Raw genomic sequence first — 21,264 nt, 5'->3', positions numbered from 1 at the left:
TTACTGTATTGTTGGGGAAAGATACTGTGCAGATATAATGATAATAAATATAAAAGCATGTTATACATTTCAGATTTAAAGTTTTGTAATGAATAGCAGTAGAACTTTTGTTTTGCCACTAATTGGCAAGTAATACAATTTTGCCACTTGCTGGCTTTGCTATTTTAGCATTTTCCAGAAAAAACTGCCAACCTTTGAATAAATTCTGATTTTTTGTAGGTCAGACAAAAGGAGAAAACAATATGGAGGAAGCAGCAAAACGCACTGAAGATGCAGAAGTTGAAAGGAATAATCATGCAGACGACAACATTGATCAAAAATTGAAAACAATTTCAGAAGAAAATAGAAACCTTAAAATTTTATTGGACGAAATGTCATTGCAGAAATTGAAATTGCAAGAAAAAGTTGATGCAATATCTATGGAACTCACAACAAAATGTGACACTCTTCAAGAAGAGAACAAATCACTGGAGGAACACTTAACGAAAATGTCACAGCTGACAAACTCCAAGATTGAAATGGGCATTAGTGGTATTGAGAATGAAAATTTGAAATTGCAAGAAAGAGTGATGTCTTTAGAAGATGAAGTGAAGCATGTCAACCAGGAAAAAGAATCTTTGATCTCTACTTTAAAACTAATGCAGGATGAATTGATGCAGTCAGAACAGTTGCACCATAAACGCACATTGTCAAATACATCATAGCAAAAAAAAAATACATTCCAATAACGAGAGTTTGTATTTTTGGTTTTATTCATGTGGCATTACACTATTAATTTATCCATATCCGCTTCATTTATTATTAATTTTTGTAAAGTATATTATATGATAGCATAAATGCTTTGAGTGAATTAGCTGTAAAAAATCAGTGACTTTTTAAATTGTTTTTCATTCTTTTGAAGAAAAAAAAAAGGTAATTTGAATAATTTGTTTTTCTTTATATTGATATTCACTCACATAAAGGGAGAAAAAGATAGCAATAATTTGTATTTGAATTTTGGATGCTTTAGTAAAGTAGGAAGGCTCTTTTTCTTGGACACATTTAATATAAAATCTATGGAAACACAAAATTAAATATACACAATCATAATTTGATAAAATTATCTTTTTCTTGTTATTTTTTATCTAGAAAAAAAACTGACAAAGAAAGAAGTTGCTAGGAACTTTTAGTCTAGAAAAGTTATTATATTTATTTCCAAAAATAATAAAGAGCATAAAAATGATATAAAATTTTATTGTATAGCAATATAATATTCCACACAGAAAGTAACCAAAAGTTAGCGTGCAATAAATTATAATATTGCACTAGTGCAATAAATCTTCAAAATGCATGACGTCATCAACGACAAAATCTTAGTTTAACCAAATTTTTACTTTCAAATATTGTATTGAAATACAATAAAAGGGTTATTGCATGAATATTGGGGAACATTGTCCCTCGTAGAACATATATTGCACTCTCAAGCTCGTGCAATATAAAGTTCTACTCGGGACAATATTCCCCAATATTCATGCAATAACCCTATAATATCATTAAAGGTATTAAGTGTTTTCCATAACATTTGTTCAAAGCACCTATTCTGCTGCAGAAGATTTGTGTACTTCAGTAAATATTTTCACAACCAAAATCTATTTTTAGAGGGAAACTAAGTTACCAATAAATCTTCCTAGAAGCCCCATCATAAAAAAGCCACAGGTTTTGTTAAATTATAAACACAATAAATACATAAGTGATATATATTATACATAGTTTTCAAAATGAAAAATCATATGCAATATATGTTAAATAATTAATATATAAGTGTGTAAAATATGTAAAACATATTTAATACATTTAAAACAGTATTAATATAAATGTAGTCTACAAAATATAGTATTTGTTAACCTTTGCAGAAAAAAAATAATGATTTTTTTTCCTGTTCAGTATGTTTGTTTTGTTATCTGTGAAATTATTTATTAATTTATTGCAATTAATGATTGTGTGTGTTTCCAATATAAGAGATATATGTAACAGGAAACAAATCCTTGGTAAGAACTATATACTTTACTATACAAGGCAAAGTGGAATAGCTTGCATTGGCATATTGTGTTGGGTCTAACAATATATTGACTCCGTAATCTCATAGTTGGATCTATATTGTATTCACCCTGTAAGGGCTAGTTTGATGGTATGTTTTACAGACTGTTTGGTGTTAGAAGTTATTAGTATAGCTCTGTGAGTTCGTTCCCCATTAGATCAAAGTAGAAATTTCACTGGACGTGACATACCATGCTCAACATAATGAGTGCCATATCAGGAAGCAGGGCATGTTTATCCACCAGAGAACATACATACAACCCTATTTTCTAAAGTTCATGTTGCTTAGTCAGTAATTTTCTGTGTGATCGCTTGTGGATCATTGTTTGTCCTTTTGGGTGTAGAACATTGTGAATGTTTTAATTTGGCTTTTAAATGGCTTTTGTATTTTCTGCCTCGCTTTAAGTTCTGATTGTTGTTGCCCTCATGATTTTTTTACTTTTAGTTTCTATATATTTGTAAATTTGTCAGTAAGGAGTAATTAATCATAGTAAAACATAAGGAGATGTCTGATTACCGATGTTACAACAATCCATCTGTGACAAATGGAGATGGATGTAAACAATATCAGGTCTTCAACAATGAGCCCTGACATCACTAAATGTAAAACAATTATAACAGTAAATCAACAGCCTGATTTATGCTAAAATAATGAACGAAACAAACATGATAGACAGCAATAAACAACATTAAACAACATTAAACAAATTACAGTCTCATTGGACATAAACAGAATTTGGCTTTGTTATACATGTTTGTGAGCTTGCAACCTTCAACCTAATCTTGTACGGTTGAATAACAGAAAATAATGAGAAGACACTGCAACAGTTTGAGTCAGCAGTTTTGGATAAAGCAAAAATAAACAACTAACAAAAATACACACAAAGTACCTATCTAAGATCCCTAGTAGTTACTGAAGGCTAACCCCAAACAATAACAACTGTTAACTATTATATATTTCTAAAACTAAAATATCAATCAATAAATACACATCCAATGGATTAAGTGTAAAGACTTCATAAACAGACTCAGAAAAGTTTGACCTTGTGCAATACAAAACCAAGTATTGACTGGATGTAGGACCACAGGAATTTCTTGACTATTGTCACTTTACATAAAACATTTTTGATAATTATATAGTATAATAGGATTTGTCTAGTTTTTTTGCTTAAAAATAATTTATCAGAAGCTATATAGAAGTCTCATACTTGAGTTATCTGTGATACTTGGTTCTAGGCCAAAGACATTAATGTTCAGGTTCTTAATGTAGGGTAGGTTTTATATTGAAAATGATGTATGTTATGTGGAAATGCTTTTCCATCTGATTTCAAATGTTTTCCTATATGCTAACTATAAAAGGATTGCATTAGTATTGGCAAATAATGTTCTAACATATCATAACATATTAACAATACTTGAACTTACCATGATAAGTTGTTCAAAATTTATTAAGATTGATGGATTATCTATGATCAGAAAATAAAAGCGAGTTTCTCTTCTACAATTTCTGTGAAGAGCAGTACACATGATTTTGGTACAAAATTCATCTTATAAACTTAAGACATTCTTCTATTTATGAGCATTTTCTTTTTATCTTTCTAAAAAAAGTTCCATTTAGAATTTATGGTAGTTCAATATAAAAAAGAAGATGTGATATGATTGCCAATGAGACAACTCTCCACAAAAGACCAAAATGACACAGACATTAACAACTATAGGTCACCGTATGGCCTTCATTAATGAGCAAAGCCCATACAGCATAGTCAGCTATAAAAGGCCCCGATAAGACAATGTTTGTTGGGTGGATTTATCATCTATTGTTTTTATTGTTACACGTATATGAACAATGAATTCGATTGTAATGTGAGATACATCTGTAATCGTAAATTATATATATGTACACATTTAGACATTTTAAAGGTGTAAGACAACTGCTTTCCATCTAACTTTTGTTCATAGAATTTCATGGTTTGTAAAATGATCTCCATATTTCATATCATTGTAATTACATTAGACATATGTACTTTGTACACTAGATGTTAAAACATTGTTTCATATTTAGTGTAACAATTTGTAAACAATTTGTTATTTGATGTAAATATCTGAACTTTTAGTTTTCTTAGATATACATAAGATATCGTTGCTGCTTAGTGAACTCTGAAGTTAGTTTATAGATAATTGCTAGTCTGAGTAAGAATGATTGATTAATTGATTGGTGTTTACTGAAAAGAGAGTAGCTTATATATCATGTAAATTTATAGGGGTTTCAGTGGCTGGAAGGTTTAAGGTGGTACCCAACACTTTCACTAAAATTAATTTGGCTCGTTTAATTTTCATAAAATTTTGACGAAGTATTTACTTTGACCCTTTAACAAAAATATAAAAATTCCAAAAATTTGAACCAACCAATTTATCAGAAAAATTACCCTGGTTATATAGCAGGTTGACAAACACTAATTTTGATCATTGAGAAGCTTAATATTTCCTTAACAGCACAACGTAATTAAAACGTTTAGCTGATTTTACAGAGTTATCTCCCTGGTGTATTAGGTACCACCTTAAGTAGAAGATCTACTGCATCACTAGCCTTTCAACAATGACGTTGTGAATTTCAATCCTGCATGTGGCAGGTGCACTCAACCTCAACCTTCAATAATAGGATTGTTAGATTTCCTACCAAAGGTTGGTTGTTCTCCCAGGGCTTTCCAGCTTCCTCCATAGACAAATTAAAATGATGCTATGAAAGGGGTGTTAAACACCAATCAATCAATCAGTTAACCAATCAATGCATATTCATGTTGATTAACCAATCAATGCATATTCATGTTGATTAACCAATCAATGCATATTCATGTTGATTAATCAATCAATGCATATTCATGTTGATTAACCAATCAATGCATATTTATGTTGATTAACCAGTCAATGCATATTCATGTTGATTAACCAATCAATGCATATTCATGTTGACCTTATAAGAATTGTAAGTAAATTCACATTACATCGAAGTTTGAAACATATTTACCAGGTATATATATTAAATACTTAACATTCCACACAAAAAACTAGTGGCACTGTAAAATTAATAAAGATGTAGATGATGTTTTTTATAGATGATATCAAGAAAATTTTGTTTCATTAAATCAAAAATATCTTGACCACTTAATTTTAGATATAGTGTTAACCATGCATGGAAATAGTTAGTTTAGTTATACATTTATTTGAACCAAATGTAGTTAATTGATTTTTACATTTATTTGAACCAAATGTAATTAATTAGGTATACATTTATTTGAACCAAATGTAATTAATTAGATATTAAATCAAATTAAATTGGCTTTTTTACTGGACACAATAGATATAATTCGTATACCTTTTAATTGTAGATTCATGTAGAGAGAAAAAAACGCTTGATGCATTATGGTTTGCTGTGCTTATTTTTTTTTTCTTAAAGAATCATCCTTACTTTTGCAATGAGTATTGTAACATTTTATGCTGTAAACTTGCAATGGAAAAGGTTTAATTTATGTTGTTATTCAGTTATATAAGCTAAGGGCTTTCTGAATATCGATTTTCTGTTTCTTAGTTATTCATAAAAAAAAATGTACAGGATATTTCTATCAAATTATTAAAAGTTCTATTCTATAATTGAAGTATCCTTAAGACAAAACTCAGCTTTACTGAAACTTTTTTTTACAGATGTTTAATTTGACACATTATGATCATTTCACCAGGGCGAGCTGATATTCGAGCTGATAAAGTCAGTATCAAAAAATAAAATGCCATTATTCTTTTTATCGGCAATCTGTCGTAACTCTATGCTTTTTGTAAAGGATATGAAGTTAATTGAAATAATAAGTAAAACTACTGTTACGCATAGAAAACGTTGAACATGTGATGTTACTGCACTGATACTGCACTGATACATGACGTCATTGCCTAATATTTTCGAATATCAAGTCCTGTCCATGATCGTCCATGATATTGAAAATAGTAGGCAGTAAGATCAAAGGGAAAATGTTCTAATTGCCGATAAATTAACGTTCTAATCATAACTTTCTTGCATTTAAGTATTAAGTTTACAACATTGATATTATTAGGATTTAAATACTTTTAATTTTTAATAGTTTATGTCTAATGTCCTTGGTACATGAAATTAAAATTAGTTTTTTTCTCACGCAAAAAGTAAAATAACAAAAAAATACATAGTTATTGAAGAAAATTCAAAACAGAAAGTCCCTTATCAAACTCAAACATGTGAAATGAAGGGATAACGACTGTCACATTCCTGACCTTTGCTGCATCAATATAAATAGTACTTGAAGATATGTGAATGACCCAAAAAATTAAGAATAACAGTATTGTGTTTGAAGAGTTGCCATGGTTAATTGGTTAACTCCCAACCTCTACCATTGAATTGATAGTAGACACTATACAATCTATTTGTCTATAAATATTATATTATATCAGTATTAGAAATATATAGAGAGAATATACAATAAAGATATTATTGATTTATGCTGTGATTTTGGTTTGAAAATTAACAATGTATTACTAATTATATTACATAATTACAAGGATGTTTCCAACCAGTATAATGCTTTGTCAAAGGAAAAGCCATGAGAAACAAATAATTACTTTTGGGTTGTCTCTGTATTATATGTTGAGGCAATGTAGATAAGAAATCCATTAATTTATAGAGTCTTATGTGTTTACTTATAGAATTTCATAATAGTTTTATTATTATGCATTGCTTGCTTTTGTTTCCTTTGAACATATTTGTTTTATTTGTTTTTTGTTAAATTCTAGTCTCAATAATTATGCATATTATGCAATTTATATGCTTGTCTTTTTATGTGGCTGATTGACAGAATCTTGCAGTGTGAAAACCTTTGTTTGGGAGAGGGGCCTGGACAAATTCAGTTTGCATTGAATTCACTTTAATTAAGTAGAGGCAGAAAACATCAATTGTTATTTGCCTTTTTTGTGTGTCTTGAAAAAATAAATACCTTTAGTCTTTACACTAGGACTTATTCAAGATTAAAATTGTATGTATTTTTTTCAAGTTTTACAAGTTTTAATTTGTACAAATTCCTTTCAATAAGTTGTCTATTTATGTTATTTGTTAAAATATAATATTTGATCTCAAATGGTTAATTGTTGCTCTTCCTCATCTTACATGTACCTTATAACCAATAACTAAATTCATAGTCATGTATTTGTACAAACTAACTGGAAACAAAATGTTAAATGCAAAGACTATGTATCAACAATCTTCATGACACTTGTTAAATATTTAAACATTTATAAATAATTTTGCGGTAAAGTAGTCGTCCTAATTTTTTTTTAATACAGATAAGATGAAATTAATAAATTCAAAAAATAACAATACAAGTTAAATGTGAAATATCAGTGTAAACATAAAAGCAGTTTCATTGATTTTTCTAAAAAAAAATGTGTATTTACAATTTTTACAAGAATAAAGTACATTATTTTTATGAAATACAAACAATATGTATTTTGACTCAATCTAAAATCTATTATCGTGATAATTCAATTTTTATCAAGAAGTTAAAATTTAAGGGGGTGACAAAAAATCGTTTGAAAACCCACCCATATTCACATTTATACTTAATAACAGCAGTTTTATTTAATAATAACACATGTTAACCAAAAGAACATTGAATTGTGGTAGACTAACAATTTTCTCAAATCTCCTGAAACAGAAAAAGTGGAGTACATTTGTATTTACTATAGCAAGACATGCCAGAAACCATGATTAATACATGTGCATAGGGAAACCATGTTACCGGTGATGGGATTAAAAGCCTGGATAAACTTATATCACAACAAAGTGGAAAAATCTGAACAAGCATGTGAAAAAACAGATTTTACCTATAAACAAAACAAGTGTGGTTAGCATGAAGCCTATTTGAAGGGTACACAACAGAATTAAACGTAGAAGTACTGTTAGACAAAATCTTTTTTCAGAATTGTACTCAATACAATCCTTAAACAAATTCAATATTTTTTCTGGGGAGGGTGGGGCATCAATTTGCAGTTTTAGACTTTATGAAAATGATTTACTGACGCTAGAAAAACAAAACTGAACACAAGTAGAATGTGTTTCAATACTTTTATGATTGATACAAACCTTTCATAGGAATAGCATGCATCCTTAAAAATTAAAGAAAACTGTAAAGTCAGGTTGAGGTTTTTTTATACAGTCTGTCATTCAGAAATAATTCATGATATTTTATCAGTTTTTTATATGCCAATCAATTTAGAACATAATGATTTCTTTATTATTTATAGTGCTTTTTTTGTTGATTGTTGTACCAGGATTTTTGCCACAATACATAATTATGTTATAGGTATAGAAATAAATTTTTCACCTTTACTTAATCTTTGTTTTTTTTTATATTTATATTCAACGAAAATGACAGAAGCTGTAGCGTGATCTATTTGTACAACGCTTTTTATTTCAGATGGTTGCAGACCTGGAGGCTTCATATCTTTCATACAGATGCCTTATGATACATAGTTTCTGTCTGTCATATATTCGTTGTCATTGGCCTCATTTTCATGGGTCTGAAACTACTTGATTTTTTTTTAAGCTTGCCTAGCCAAAAGGACCAAGTGAACTTTTCTCATCACTTGAATGACATGACTACACACAATAGAACACAAGTTTTATATAGAAAAGGACATATGGTATGATTGCCAATGAAACAACTACCCATCAAATGAAGTGGATATAAGCAATTATAGGCAATTGCACAGTCAACAACAAGAAAAAAAACCATACCGTATAGTAGGTTATACTACACCCTGTCATAAAAATATCAAATAATTCCGTTGAGAAGACTAACAGTCTAATTTGTAACAAAACAATTTACCAAAAACAAATATTACGCACATGAACCAATGGCAACACAGGGATACCATGTAATTTGCCTTTTTACGTAAATACGGAAGTCTAATGCAACTGTCCTTGCATGATGAGGCTGAAATACTTTGTTTCTTCTTGAATATGTAAAAGTCACTATCTATATTTATATGTTGCTGCCATTCCTTTAGTTCATATTCAAAAATAGATCTGTAAACTATTCGCTTCAATATACGCTGAGACGGAAAATGTCCGCTATCCATAGACTTTGTTAAATAGTCCGATAAATGGTATTTGAAGAGTAAATCCACACAGTCCTTTGAAAAATCTGATGCGCAATTGATGTACGGTTGATTGAAATACTTGAGTTCAAAAAGTTTACGTACGAGAATACGAAATGAAATTGCTCTTTGTGGGAAACTACAAATTCGTCCGAAGAACAGTAACTTACGTTGATTAATAAAACTGTCTAGGTTAAACCAACCAATGAGAGAAAGGCACATATCAGTTCTTGTCCGTCTAGGTAATCCCTGAATAAACTTACAAACATAGTGATGCGTTCGTTCTAACATAAGTGTTTCTGTTTTAGACAGCTTGCACAAGATCTCACATCAGTAAAGAAGTTAATAATCTTTGCACATACTATAGGGTTGAGAACAGCAGGATGAATACCGGAGCGAATCACAGACGCAGTGGTTGCTCTTAAGGTTCGACACGCTTTTAATGTACGATCCATTGTTTTCATCGAGGTGTCTATTGAAATACCAACATGTGTTGCACTTTTTACTGATACAATAGATTCGTTGTATAGGAATATATTTGGAACTTGTTGTGAATGTGACTTTGTCTTCATGTCCGTAATGTCGCAAAACAGTGTTAACGTTGTTTTCCGAACTTTTGACGTTGTTTGATAGTGACGTGATTAGGGAAGATGTGTTGTCGGATGAACAAGATGGCTGAATGTTTGAAATGTCAGAGTGTATAACGTTTTTTTTTTGTATTTTATGTAACGTCTGTATATACATGTAGTGTAAATAAATCGTGACTGTTATTTTTTACAAAGATGGTTTTAACTTATAAATTATGAACGATCGGAATTCTACGTTTACAACATTGGTGGCAGCGAACAGAAACGAATCTACGGAAACAGATGGTTTATATTTTTATACAGACTGTATATTTTAAAAAGGGGAGGAAATATGAAATTAAACAATGAAGGTACCGTAAACAGATTTATTGGACAATACGATCGTGACCAAATGTGTACAGTTCAATAGAATGACGCTACGGCAATGGATTACTTAAATAAGATTCACCATTTTAATGCTGATATTGGAATTGTAACAGCTAGATTCGACCGTATGATTTACAGAGAAGCATTTAATCGGCAAAAGTGGACGGAAAATAATTAAACATTTTTTAGCATCAAGGATAAAATGATAATCTAAGGTGCAAATTTGAAAGAAATCAACATTATGACGTGTTATATTTGTCTATAACTTATATTTGTCAGCATTTCATTTTGATATATAATAACCATGAGCTGGTGTGACTTACCAGAGTTTGACGGTACTGAACGTTTTGAAGGTTTCTGGATGAAATTTTCTATTTTAGGTGAACGTTTGCATTGGTCACCTAGTGATATGGCTTTTTTATTTGGTTACTTCTCTGAGAGGTAATTCTTTAGAATATGCTTCGTATTGACCACGCAGAGATCTTTATAAATAAACTCATCATGGATACCAGGATTAAAATTTTATATTACGCCAGACGCGCGTTTCGTCTACAAAAGACTCATCAGTTACGCTCGAATTCAAAAAATGTTTAAAAGGCCAAACAAAGTACGAAGTTGAAGAGCATTGAGGACCAAAAATTCCTAAAATGTTTTGCCAAATACAGCTAAGGTAATCTATTCCTGAGATAGAAAAGCCTTAGTTTTTTTTAAATTCAAAGTTTTGTTAACATTTAATTTATAATTATGAAAATATCAATGATAACTCAAGTCAACACAGAAGTGCTGACTACTCGGCTGGTGATACCCTCGGGGAAATAAATCTCCACTAGCAGTGGCATCGACCCAGTGGTTGCAAATAAACTCATCATGGATACCAGGATTATAATTATATATAACGCCAGACGCGCGTTTCGTCTACAAAAGACTCATCAGTGACGCTCGAATCAAAAAATGTTTAAAAGGCCAAACAAAGTACGAAGTTGAAGAGCATTGAGGACCAACAATTCCTTAAATGTTTTGCCAAATACAGCTAAGGTAATCTATTCCTGAGATAGAAAAGCCTTAGTTTTTCAAAATTCAAAGTTTTGTTAACATTTAATTTATAATTATGAACATATCAATGATAACTCAAGTCAACATACTGGGCTGGTGATACTAGTTATCAAAAGTACCAGGATTTTAATTTAGTACGTCAGACGTGGTTTTCGTCTACATAAGACTCATCAGTGACGCTCATATCAAAATGTTTATAAAGCCAAACAAGTACAAAGTTGAAGAGCATTGAGGATCCAAAATGCAATATTCCAAAAAAGTTGTGCCAAATACGGCTAAGGTAATCTATGCCTGGGATAAGAAAATCCTTAGTTTTTTCGAAAAATTCAAAGTTTTGTAAGCAGGAAATTTATAAAAATGACCACATTGTTGATATTCATGTCAACCGAGGTGTTGACTACTGGGCTGGTGATACCCTCGGGGACGAAACGTCCACCAGCAGTGGCATCGATCCAGTGGTGTAAATAGTTATCAAAGGTACCAGGATTATAATCTAGTACGCCAGACGCACGTTTCGTCTACAGAAGACTCATCAGTGACGCTCATATCAAAATATTTATAAAGCCAAACAATTACAAAGTTGAAGAGCATTGAGGATCCAAAATTCCAAAAAGTTTTGCCAAATACGGCTAAGGTAATCTATACCTGGGATAAGAAAATGTTTACAAGGCAAACAAAGTATGAAGTTGAAGAGCATGAGGACCAAAAATTCCTAAAATGTTTTGTATTCTGCATTAAAATGTCGATTTGGTGATATTGAGACTGCTCAGATTTGCAGAATAAAATTGATAAATATAACTATGTTTACAAGTGAAAGCGTTCAAGAGTACGTATGTAGAATTGAGATAAATGTTCGGAAATCGTTCCCTGGTGTGAACGAGGATTTATAAGGGAAGCTGATTACTGAGTATGCTATACATGGATACCCTAATGGTGACATTGGATATAAAGTTATGACTAAAGAACCGTCAACAGTTAGTGAACTTATCAAAGAAATATTGTGGTAAGAACATTGCAGACAATCTTTAAAGTTCGTAGAAAAATCGCGTTGCACTGCCGACAGTGACTTTCAGAAAAAATTTGAAATAGGAACTAAGCGTAATATGAATTTCACAGAGAATGATATTCGGAAGAAGAACGTTTCCACAAATACTGACTTTGATATGAAAAAGGACACTAGTTTTGTAATAGTAGCCAGAAATTGGAAGAAGACAAATATACTGTTGTAAATTAAATGTACGTAATAGTTTCGTTTATCTGAGTGAACAGTTTGTTTATTGCATCGCTGAGTCATATCAATTGAAATATGAAAAACTTTGTGATGGTATTGAGGCAACTGATTTTGAAGTTGCGAATGTTTTGGGCGAAGAGATAGCTATCTTGAAACTTCAGCGGGTTGAAAAGTAGACAGTGGTTACTGGTGAAACAGAAGTTGTTAGGGTTAGAAAGGTTGAATTGAAATGTAAGGAAGTTAGTGACATTGTTAAAGCAACTGAAGTAGAAGTCGCACAAGTTTCGGAGCTAGAGACACCTACATTGGAACGTGCGAACGTTGAACAGCAGACAGTAATCACCGGTGTGGTAGAGACAGTTAACGTTCGACAAGGGTCACCCTTCGAGCAAAGTGACATTCTGTTTTATACGTCTAACAGTATTGGGGCGATCAATTACGACGAACCTAAAGTTTCATCATTTTCTAAATTACCGACACCAGTATATGTAAAAAAGGACTTCACACATAAAGAACGTGTATGTGGAAGTGCCAAGTTCACCCTATTCAAAAATAGTAACGTCTATGAAAACAGTTATATATAAACGTGATGTTTGTTCCTGTAGATCGTCAATGTTACCTGAGATGAACTGGAAAACACGAAAACGCAATTTGTCTTGATTATCTTTTATTTCGAGGACGAAATATACTTGAAAAGAGGGAGTAGTGTTGTGAATATGAATTTGTTTTCCTGTCCGTAATGTCGCAAAACAGTGTTAACGTTGTTTCCCGTACGTTTGACGTTGTGTAATAGTGACGTGAGATGGGGAGATGTGTTGCCGGATAAACAAGATGGCTGAATGTTTGAACTGTCAGAGTTTATAACGTGTATTTTGTATTTTATGTAACGTCTGTATATATGTTCCGGACCATATGCGTATTTGGACCATACGCGTATGGTCATGAACATATGGGTACATACTCATATGGTCGGGGTAATTAAGAGGTACATTTATGATTACCTCTTTATATAACCCTTCTAGTTGTCACGTCATTAAAAAAAATTACCAAAGGTCATTTTTTCATTAAAAATTAGTAATAACAAGATGATAAAAGTAAAATAAGCAGTTTCACAAAGTAAATTTCATCACTAGTCAAAACTTTAGTAAACACATTTTTTTCATTACCGATATGTTATTACGAGTGAATGGTAAAATGTCGACCTGGGAAGATAACTTCCAAAAATATCTTAATGAACTGTTACACAAGAAGTCAACTGTTTTACTATAATCTGACCTAAAGGTCGACAGGATAAAGAGTCTAATAAATTGGTTACTTTTGAAAATTAATATAATTAGCATTAGCAGTGCAATATTCATAATTTTTTATACTTATAGTGTTTTGTTTAAAAAAAAAAGAATGACGTCAGTGGCAAGGACACTTGTTTATTTTTTAAAAGTTGTCTGGTGATATGATGTACTTCAGTCATGTTACGATATTGGAGATCTAGAGCTTTTTCACCGTAGACACATCGGAATGACCCAGGATCCAAGAAAAGCTATGGTACCGTGTGGACGTAAATGTCACCCTACGCATCCATGCAAGAATACCATTAACGATGAAAACTAACTTTGGCATCAATATTTAATGTTTTTGAATTGTAAATAATACTATTGCATGTAGTAATCATTGTTATTTTAAGTTTTCTCATGCATATTATTATATGGTCCAAATACTCATATGGTCCGGCCCGTTTATTGTCGAGCCTGCAACTTTTGTTGTAGAAAGCTTGACATAGGGATAGTGATCCGGCGGCGGCGGCGGCGGCTACGGTGGTGGCGGCGTTAGCTAACTTCTTAAAAGCTTTATATTTTAGAAGTTGGAAGACCTGGATGCTTCATACTTTGTACATAGATGCCTCATGTTACGAAGTTTCCGTCAATCACATGTCCAATGTCCTTGACCTCATTTTCATGGTTCAGTGACCACTTGAAATTTGTTTTTAGATTCTTTGTAATGTTGAATTCTCTCTTATTATAAGTAATAGGATAACTATATTTGATATGTGCGTACCTTGCAAGGTCCTCATGTCTGTCAGACAATTTTCACTTGACCTCGACCTAATGTCATGGATCAGTGAACAAGGTTAAGTTTTAGTGGTCAAGTCCATATCTCAGATACTATAAGCAATAGGGCTGGTATATTCGGTGTATGGAAGGACTGTAAGGTGTACATGTTCAACTGGCAGGTGTCATCTGACCTTGACCTCATTTTCATGGTCCAGTGGTTATAGTTAAATTTTTGTGTTTTGGTCTGTTTTTCCCATACTATATGCAATACGTCTACTATATTTGTTGTATGGAATGATTGTAAGGTGTACATGTCTAGCGGGAAGATGTCATGTGACCTTGACCTCATTTCATGGTTCAGTGGTCAAAGTTAAGTTTTTGAGTTTTGGTTTATTTATCTAATTCTATATGCCATAGGTCAACTATATTTGGTGTATGGAAATATTTTATGATCTTTATGTCAGTCGCACAGGTTTTATTTGACCATGACCTCATTTTCACGGTTCATTGCACAGTGTTAAGTTTTTGTGTTTTGGTCTATTTTGCTTAAACCATAAGTAATAGGTCAACTATATATGTTGTATAGAAGCATTGTTAGCTGTACATGTCTGCCTGGCATGGTTCATCTGACCTTGACCTCATTTTCAAGGTTCATTGGTCTTTGTTTAGTTATCTTGGTTAATGTTCTGTTTATGTTATAGTTGTAATAAAGCTTAGCTTTATACTTAGGATTATCAACATAATATCAATGATTAGTATAGAAGGCGAAACCTTTCAGCGTGCGCACTCTTGTAACCAAACGAGTATATACTCATATGGTCCGACCATACGCGTACGGTCGGACCATACGCGTATGGTTGGACCATATGAGTATACGCATATGGTCATGACCATACGCGTATGGTCCAAATACTCATATGGTCCGGAACATATATATGTAGTGTAAATAAATCGTGACTGTTATTTTCTACAAAGATGGTGTTATAAATTATGAACGATCGGAATTCTACGTTTACAACAGACCTGTTAGTTTTTTTGCCGAATTGAAGAAGTTTGCTTTTCGCGGGTGAAAAGGAGAAGCTCCCCCATTCGCTGTATTGTTCACATATTGATACCATTTTCTGAGCGGATTCGTGATTTGTGGCAATGAGAAAAATGTCATCGGCTTGAACGGGAGAACTACTTTTAATGTCATATAAGAATGCTCCTTTGTTGCTAGATTCAAGTTCAATTATCAAATCGTTAATAAAGATCAGATATAACTTGGCAGATAACGCACTACCTTAGCGCACACCACGGTTCAGTTTAAAACATTTCGAAAGGTTTCCGCCAGGCAGAATAGCACTTGATAAATCTGTGTACATGGTATGGTCGTTCCCTGACTGCTAGAAAAGTCGTCCAAAAAATTGCATTGTACGTAATGAACATTTAAATGACATTATGAGTGTTACAAGTTTGAACAAATTTTATGTACAGGCAATTGAAAAAGGTGTATAGATGTGAACAAATTTAACGTGAAACCAGTGTACATTACATTCCACTAATTGTAAACATGTTTACTGCACATTGCGTTTTATTTCATAAAAACATTCAAGTCATACATTTGGAGAAAGTCGAGTGATTATTCATGCAAATTAAGACAAACAATGTTTTTTTTTATACTTTTAGTGTTAACATTTGTTTAAGATTGCAATGCCACGTTCTGAGTATACAGTAAATAAAACGATTTCATAGGATAAAATACAATTAAGCATTCCTAAAAGTGTATTCATCAACTAGTGCCAAAGTTAAAAAAACATTCCTTCTTTGATATTATAGAATTAATTTCCGCGATTATTTATACTACTCAAGTACGAACAATATGTTAAATTACTGTTCATGTTGCAAGAAATATTAGATTAAGTTGGAATGTGTACTTTCTACTTGATCTGAATAGCTAACAAATCAAAAAAAAGGACAACAAGTATTGTCAATGCTAAATGTTCACAGAAGTATCAAATTATGTCCTTTCCTTATTTTCTCTTGTCGGAAGATTAAAAATTACGCTATTTAAAGAATGACTGTAATATTTTTCTGTCTATGAAGAAATAACATAAAAAATGTGGTGCACACTGAATAACACGCGTAGTGGGTTATTTTACAGTGTGCACCACATTTTTTATGTTATTTCGAATAGTTAGAAAAAATATTACAGTCATTTCTTATAATTTAATTCTAAATTTCATTTTAAACCGTCGAAAGCCATGAAAAAACGTTGATGACGCCATGGTCACATGACTAAATTATGTCTATGATGTCTGATAACAAAATAACGTCAGCCAATCAGAAAACGTGTTACATCCAAAATTTAAATTATTCCTTATTGAAACAAAAATTATACGTACAATTAGCGATAACTTCACTAAGCATAGAGTATAATTTGATATAAAAGAAGACGAAAGATACCAGAGGGACAATCAAACTCACAAATCGAAAATAAACTGACGACCCCATGGCTAAAAATGAAAAAGACAAACAGAATATCAAAAGTACACATAACACAACATATAAGACTAAAGAATACGCAACACGAACCCCACCAAAATCTGGGGTGATCTCAGGTGGTGTAAGTGTTCGGACTGGCTGTAAAAGATAATGAACATTGACAAACCAAGCATACTTTAAAAAGAATTATAAAAACGGTTATAATAGGAAAAGATCTCTTTCTTTTATACAACTAATGGGTAGCTATCACTTTTTTTTATTTAATTCAGGGAAATTCGATAAAATAATCGAAATTATTATAGAACCTCACATTATTTGCCCCATTATACTGCTAGTAAGATAATTTTTAATTCAATTTCAACTTTTATTTTCTAATCTCTAAATTTGCATAAAATATCTTTCACGTCATATAAAAAATAAAAAGAGTGACCGGTGAAAAATAATGACTCAATTATTGAACCTATGCACACATATATCAAAACTGCTGTGTACGATTTTATCATTTTTTACGTATCCATTTCCTATAATCGTCCAAAAAATATTTCACTCGGTCAAGTTTGTTGTGGAAATATGACAGCTAATTAATGGTCGTGTTTTGAAGAAGAAGTTTACCGATTGTCACCTCTATAAACAACCATTCAACAAAGAAGCAAGGATATTCATGTAAGAAAAAGGTTTTTTTTTGTTGACGGGGCGATGTTTTCGTTTGTTGACTCTCTCTGCCAATTAAGTTTTTTTCCTTCGAACCTGCGTATTGTGATCGCTTGATTTTTACGAGAAAGTTCATGCTGAGGTAACTGCATATGGAAAACATGTTGACGAATTTCTACCAACACATAAACAAAGTAAATTTCTTTAAAAATTTGTACATATTGAAAAACATTCTTTAGAAAAAATTAATATATGTACATACGTTTTATAATAAAAACTAGCAATTTTTTATCATGCAATTTATTTATAAAAAAAAACCCATAAACTGTTTTTTATAGTTTGAAGTTTCATATGACTTAAATGATAAACTCTCAATTGTGACCTTTGTATATGATACAACAAAAAATTAATGATCAGTATTCGCTATTATTTAGAAACAAGTTGACATTTTCGATTATTGCTGAAAAAACAACTTTGCTATTTATTTTTTTATTGTATGTCAAAGTAATTTTAAGTAAATCCCGATGTCACATTATTAAATTAGGTTATATATCACACAGTTTATATCAAGGGCAATGTAGATTTGATCAATCGTTTTAGTTAATGTAAACCTTGGTGTTGGATAAAATCATAATGATTGTTTTGATAATCCCTTTTTTAAAAAAAGGAACATTAAGATATTCAATATATCGGGGGGGGGGGGAGGGGGACTGCAACTGCGACAAACCTTACAATGAAATCGCTCATCTATCGCCGTTGTTTCTATGCCCATTGAACACCACATGCTTACAACTGTTTTGACTTGGCATCAAACATTGTATTTTGTATAGACATATGTGTAGTATTGAGATTCACCAGTCTCTCGTTTCATATGACGTCAGAGCTATTTTATACAAATTTAGAGATTAGAAGCTAAAAGTTGAAATTTAACAAAAAATTATCTTACTGGCAGTATAATGAGGCAAAATCTGTGAGGTTCTATATAATTCTTTCTATTCTTTTTATCGAATTTCCCTCAATTTGAATAAAAAAAAATGTGAAAGCTACCAATTATTTGTATAGAAGAAAGAGATCTTTTCCTGCTATAACCGTTTTTATCATTCATTTAAAAGTATGTTTGGTCTGTCAATGTTCATTATCTTTATACGAAAAGTCCGAACACTTATATCAAATTATACACTATGCTAAGTGTAGTTATCGCTAATTGTTGGTAATATTTTTATTTCAATTAGGAATAAAGTAATTTTTTTATCTGCCGGCACGAGAAAATAAGGAAAGGACATAATTTGATACTTCCTTGAACATTTAACATTGGCAATAGTTGTTGTTCTTTTCTTTATTTGTTAGCTCTTTAGATTTAGTACAAATTTATATTGACTTAAATGTTTCTTGCATCATGAACAGTAATTTAACATATTGTTCATACTTGAGTAGTATCAATAACCTCGAAAAAAAGTTCTATAACATCAAATTAGAAATGGATTTTTTAACTTTATCACTGGTTGGTGGATAAGCTACCAGGAATCCTTAATTGGCTTTTGAGAGACTAAATTGCTACCCTTTACACGAGGCAGTCATAATTTCGCGCCTTATTTTGTTGGATCCTCTTTTTTATTTATCTACCCTACCAAACCCTTGTGGTTTATCAAAGTCGTAGTTTTTGATTTATTGTAACAAATACACACACACATATATATATATAAATGTATTGGAAAATGATTTTGTGCTGTATTTAGACCATTCTACAACCAAATTTGTTTTACCTGCACACGTATAAAAATTGCAGTTTTTATCCAACGCAATCATGGTTTGAACGTTGTTTTCAATTTAGACTTGTTTATATGTATATGTATATATAAATTGAAAACTACGTTCAAACCCATGATTGCGTTGGAAAAAACCGCATTTTTTATATGTTGGCATGTAAAACAAACTTCGTTTTAGAGGGTCTAAATACAGCACAAACAACATTTTCCAAAAGACCAAAAAATGAAAAGTACATTTTAATAAAACACAGTTGACTAACATGTCGAACAACTGATGTTCTTGAACCCTGCTAACTGACATTTGCGATTGACAAATAAATTGACCACAAGATATAGCAAAATGGATCTTATTATTAATTTAATGCTTAACAGAAAACAATAAACTTTTGCGGCAAAAATGTTATACCACAAACATGAGGTGCAAAAAATATTGTACACCAGATTCGAATTTCGACAATAAATGTCTCTTCATTGATGTTATGAATCGAAACGGTATTTGAAAGGCAATAAATTTTACCTCAAATTAGTATAGACTCTTGAATTTAAAGAGTCTAAATAAGATGAACGGATCAGATAAACCGGAGGGAAAATATGATACAAGCCCAAACGAAAAAGTATAAACAAGTCTGAATTGAAAACTACGTTCAAACCTATGATTACATCGGATAAAAACTGCAATTTGTATACGTGTGCATGTGTATCAATTTCGTTGTTGAAGGGTCTAAATACAGCACAAACAACATTTTCCAACAAAAGACCAAAAAAGTGAAAAGTATATTTTAATGAAACGAATTTGACTAACAAGTCGAACAACTGATGTTCTTAAACCCTGCTAACTGCCTTTGGCGATTGCCAAATAAATGGGTCACACGATGTAACAAAACAGAATTTAATAAGTTATTTATTAGTTAAAGTCAAATGCGATCGTTTGTTTTTCATGTCGTTAACATACAACTAACTCCTAATCGACGTTCGGTATCCGTTATATGAATCAACCGGATCTAACGGCTTGTTTTGAGAAAAAAAATTACACTACCTTCCATTTGAGCCTAGAGTTATTTGCTCAAGATTATCACTGCAGTACAAGTCAGATTTCTTACAAATATTGGTCCAAAATCGTTCCATGTCAATTATAATGAGCAATGTTATAGTTATTTGTGTTTTTCTTGATACTAGTTTCAAATTGCAAACAAAAAACATATATAAGAATATGACGTATAGATTAATCTCCACCAAAATCTATACAAGACAAAGAGAAAGAACAGTTCCTAATGCAATTCAACAGTATTGTACAGGGGATATATCCAGAGCTCATTATAAACCTTCACTATTAATAAATTCCAGACTATAACATTTGAGTAAATCATTCAGACATGTAGTGCTGTACATGGACATCATATATTTTATATTGTGCTGTCTTGAGTATATTAAATTATTAATTTATTATATATTATAATGGGTTAAAAATATTATGAAACGTCGCACGATACTGGTGTTATTTTAGTGAAATCGCGGACAAGACACATTCAAGTCATTAATTAATAAACATTAAAAGTGATCTTCTAAAGTGTTATATATCATTTTAAAGCTTTTAAATTCTACTTTCAGAATATTGCAATTTTGTTTATGTAACAGACTTTTTTCATTAAGTGAAGATCAATTAAACCTTCATTTTTTAATATTTTTTCCTTGTCCCGCGTTACACTTTAAGTTTTGGGAAATTCGGAATATTGTAAAAAGCATATAAAAGATTCCACCAAACAATATAAAAGTCTGTCTAGAACAAGCACGACATAATTGGTCGATGATGTAATGTCGGTTTTTTCTTTGAA

General features: G+C 31.4%; 1 protein-coding gene across 2 annotated transcripts in view; it reads left to right on the top strand.

Moving 5' to 3' along the window:
* Positions 1–8,476, top strand: part of LOC143083855 (bridge-like lipid transfer protein family member 3B) — a 69,879-nt gene extending 61,403 nt beyond the window's left edge. For both annotated transcript variants that reach the window (XM_076260234.1, XM_076260233.1), the window contains exon 18: positions 220–8,476. In XM_076260234.1, coding sequence (XP_076116349.1) covers positions 220–704 — 485 coding nt within the window. In that variant the 3' untranslated portion in view covers positions 705–8,476. The remainder of the gene's footprint in view (positions 1–219) is intronic.
* Positions 8,477–21,264: the final 12,788 nt, after the last annotated feature.

The sequence above is a fragment of the Mytilus galloprovincialis genome, chromosome 7 (genome assembly GCF_965363235.1).
Source record: "Mytilus galloprovincialis chromosome 7, xbMytGall1.hap1.1, whole genome shotgun sequence".
NCBI classification, from domain to species: domain Eukaryota; kingdom Metazoa; phylum Mollusca; class Bivalvia; order Mytilida; family Mytilidae; genus Mytilus; species Mytilus galloprovincialis.
The sequence above is the reverse complement of the archived record's forward strand: the minus strand, read 5'-3'. Positions and strand labels throughout refer to the sequence as shown.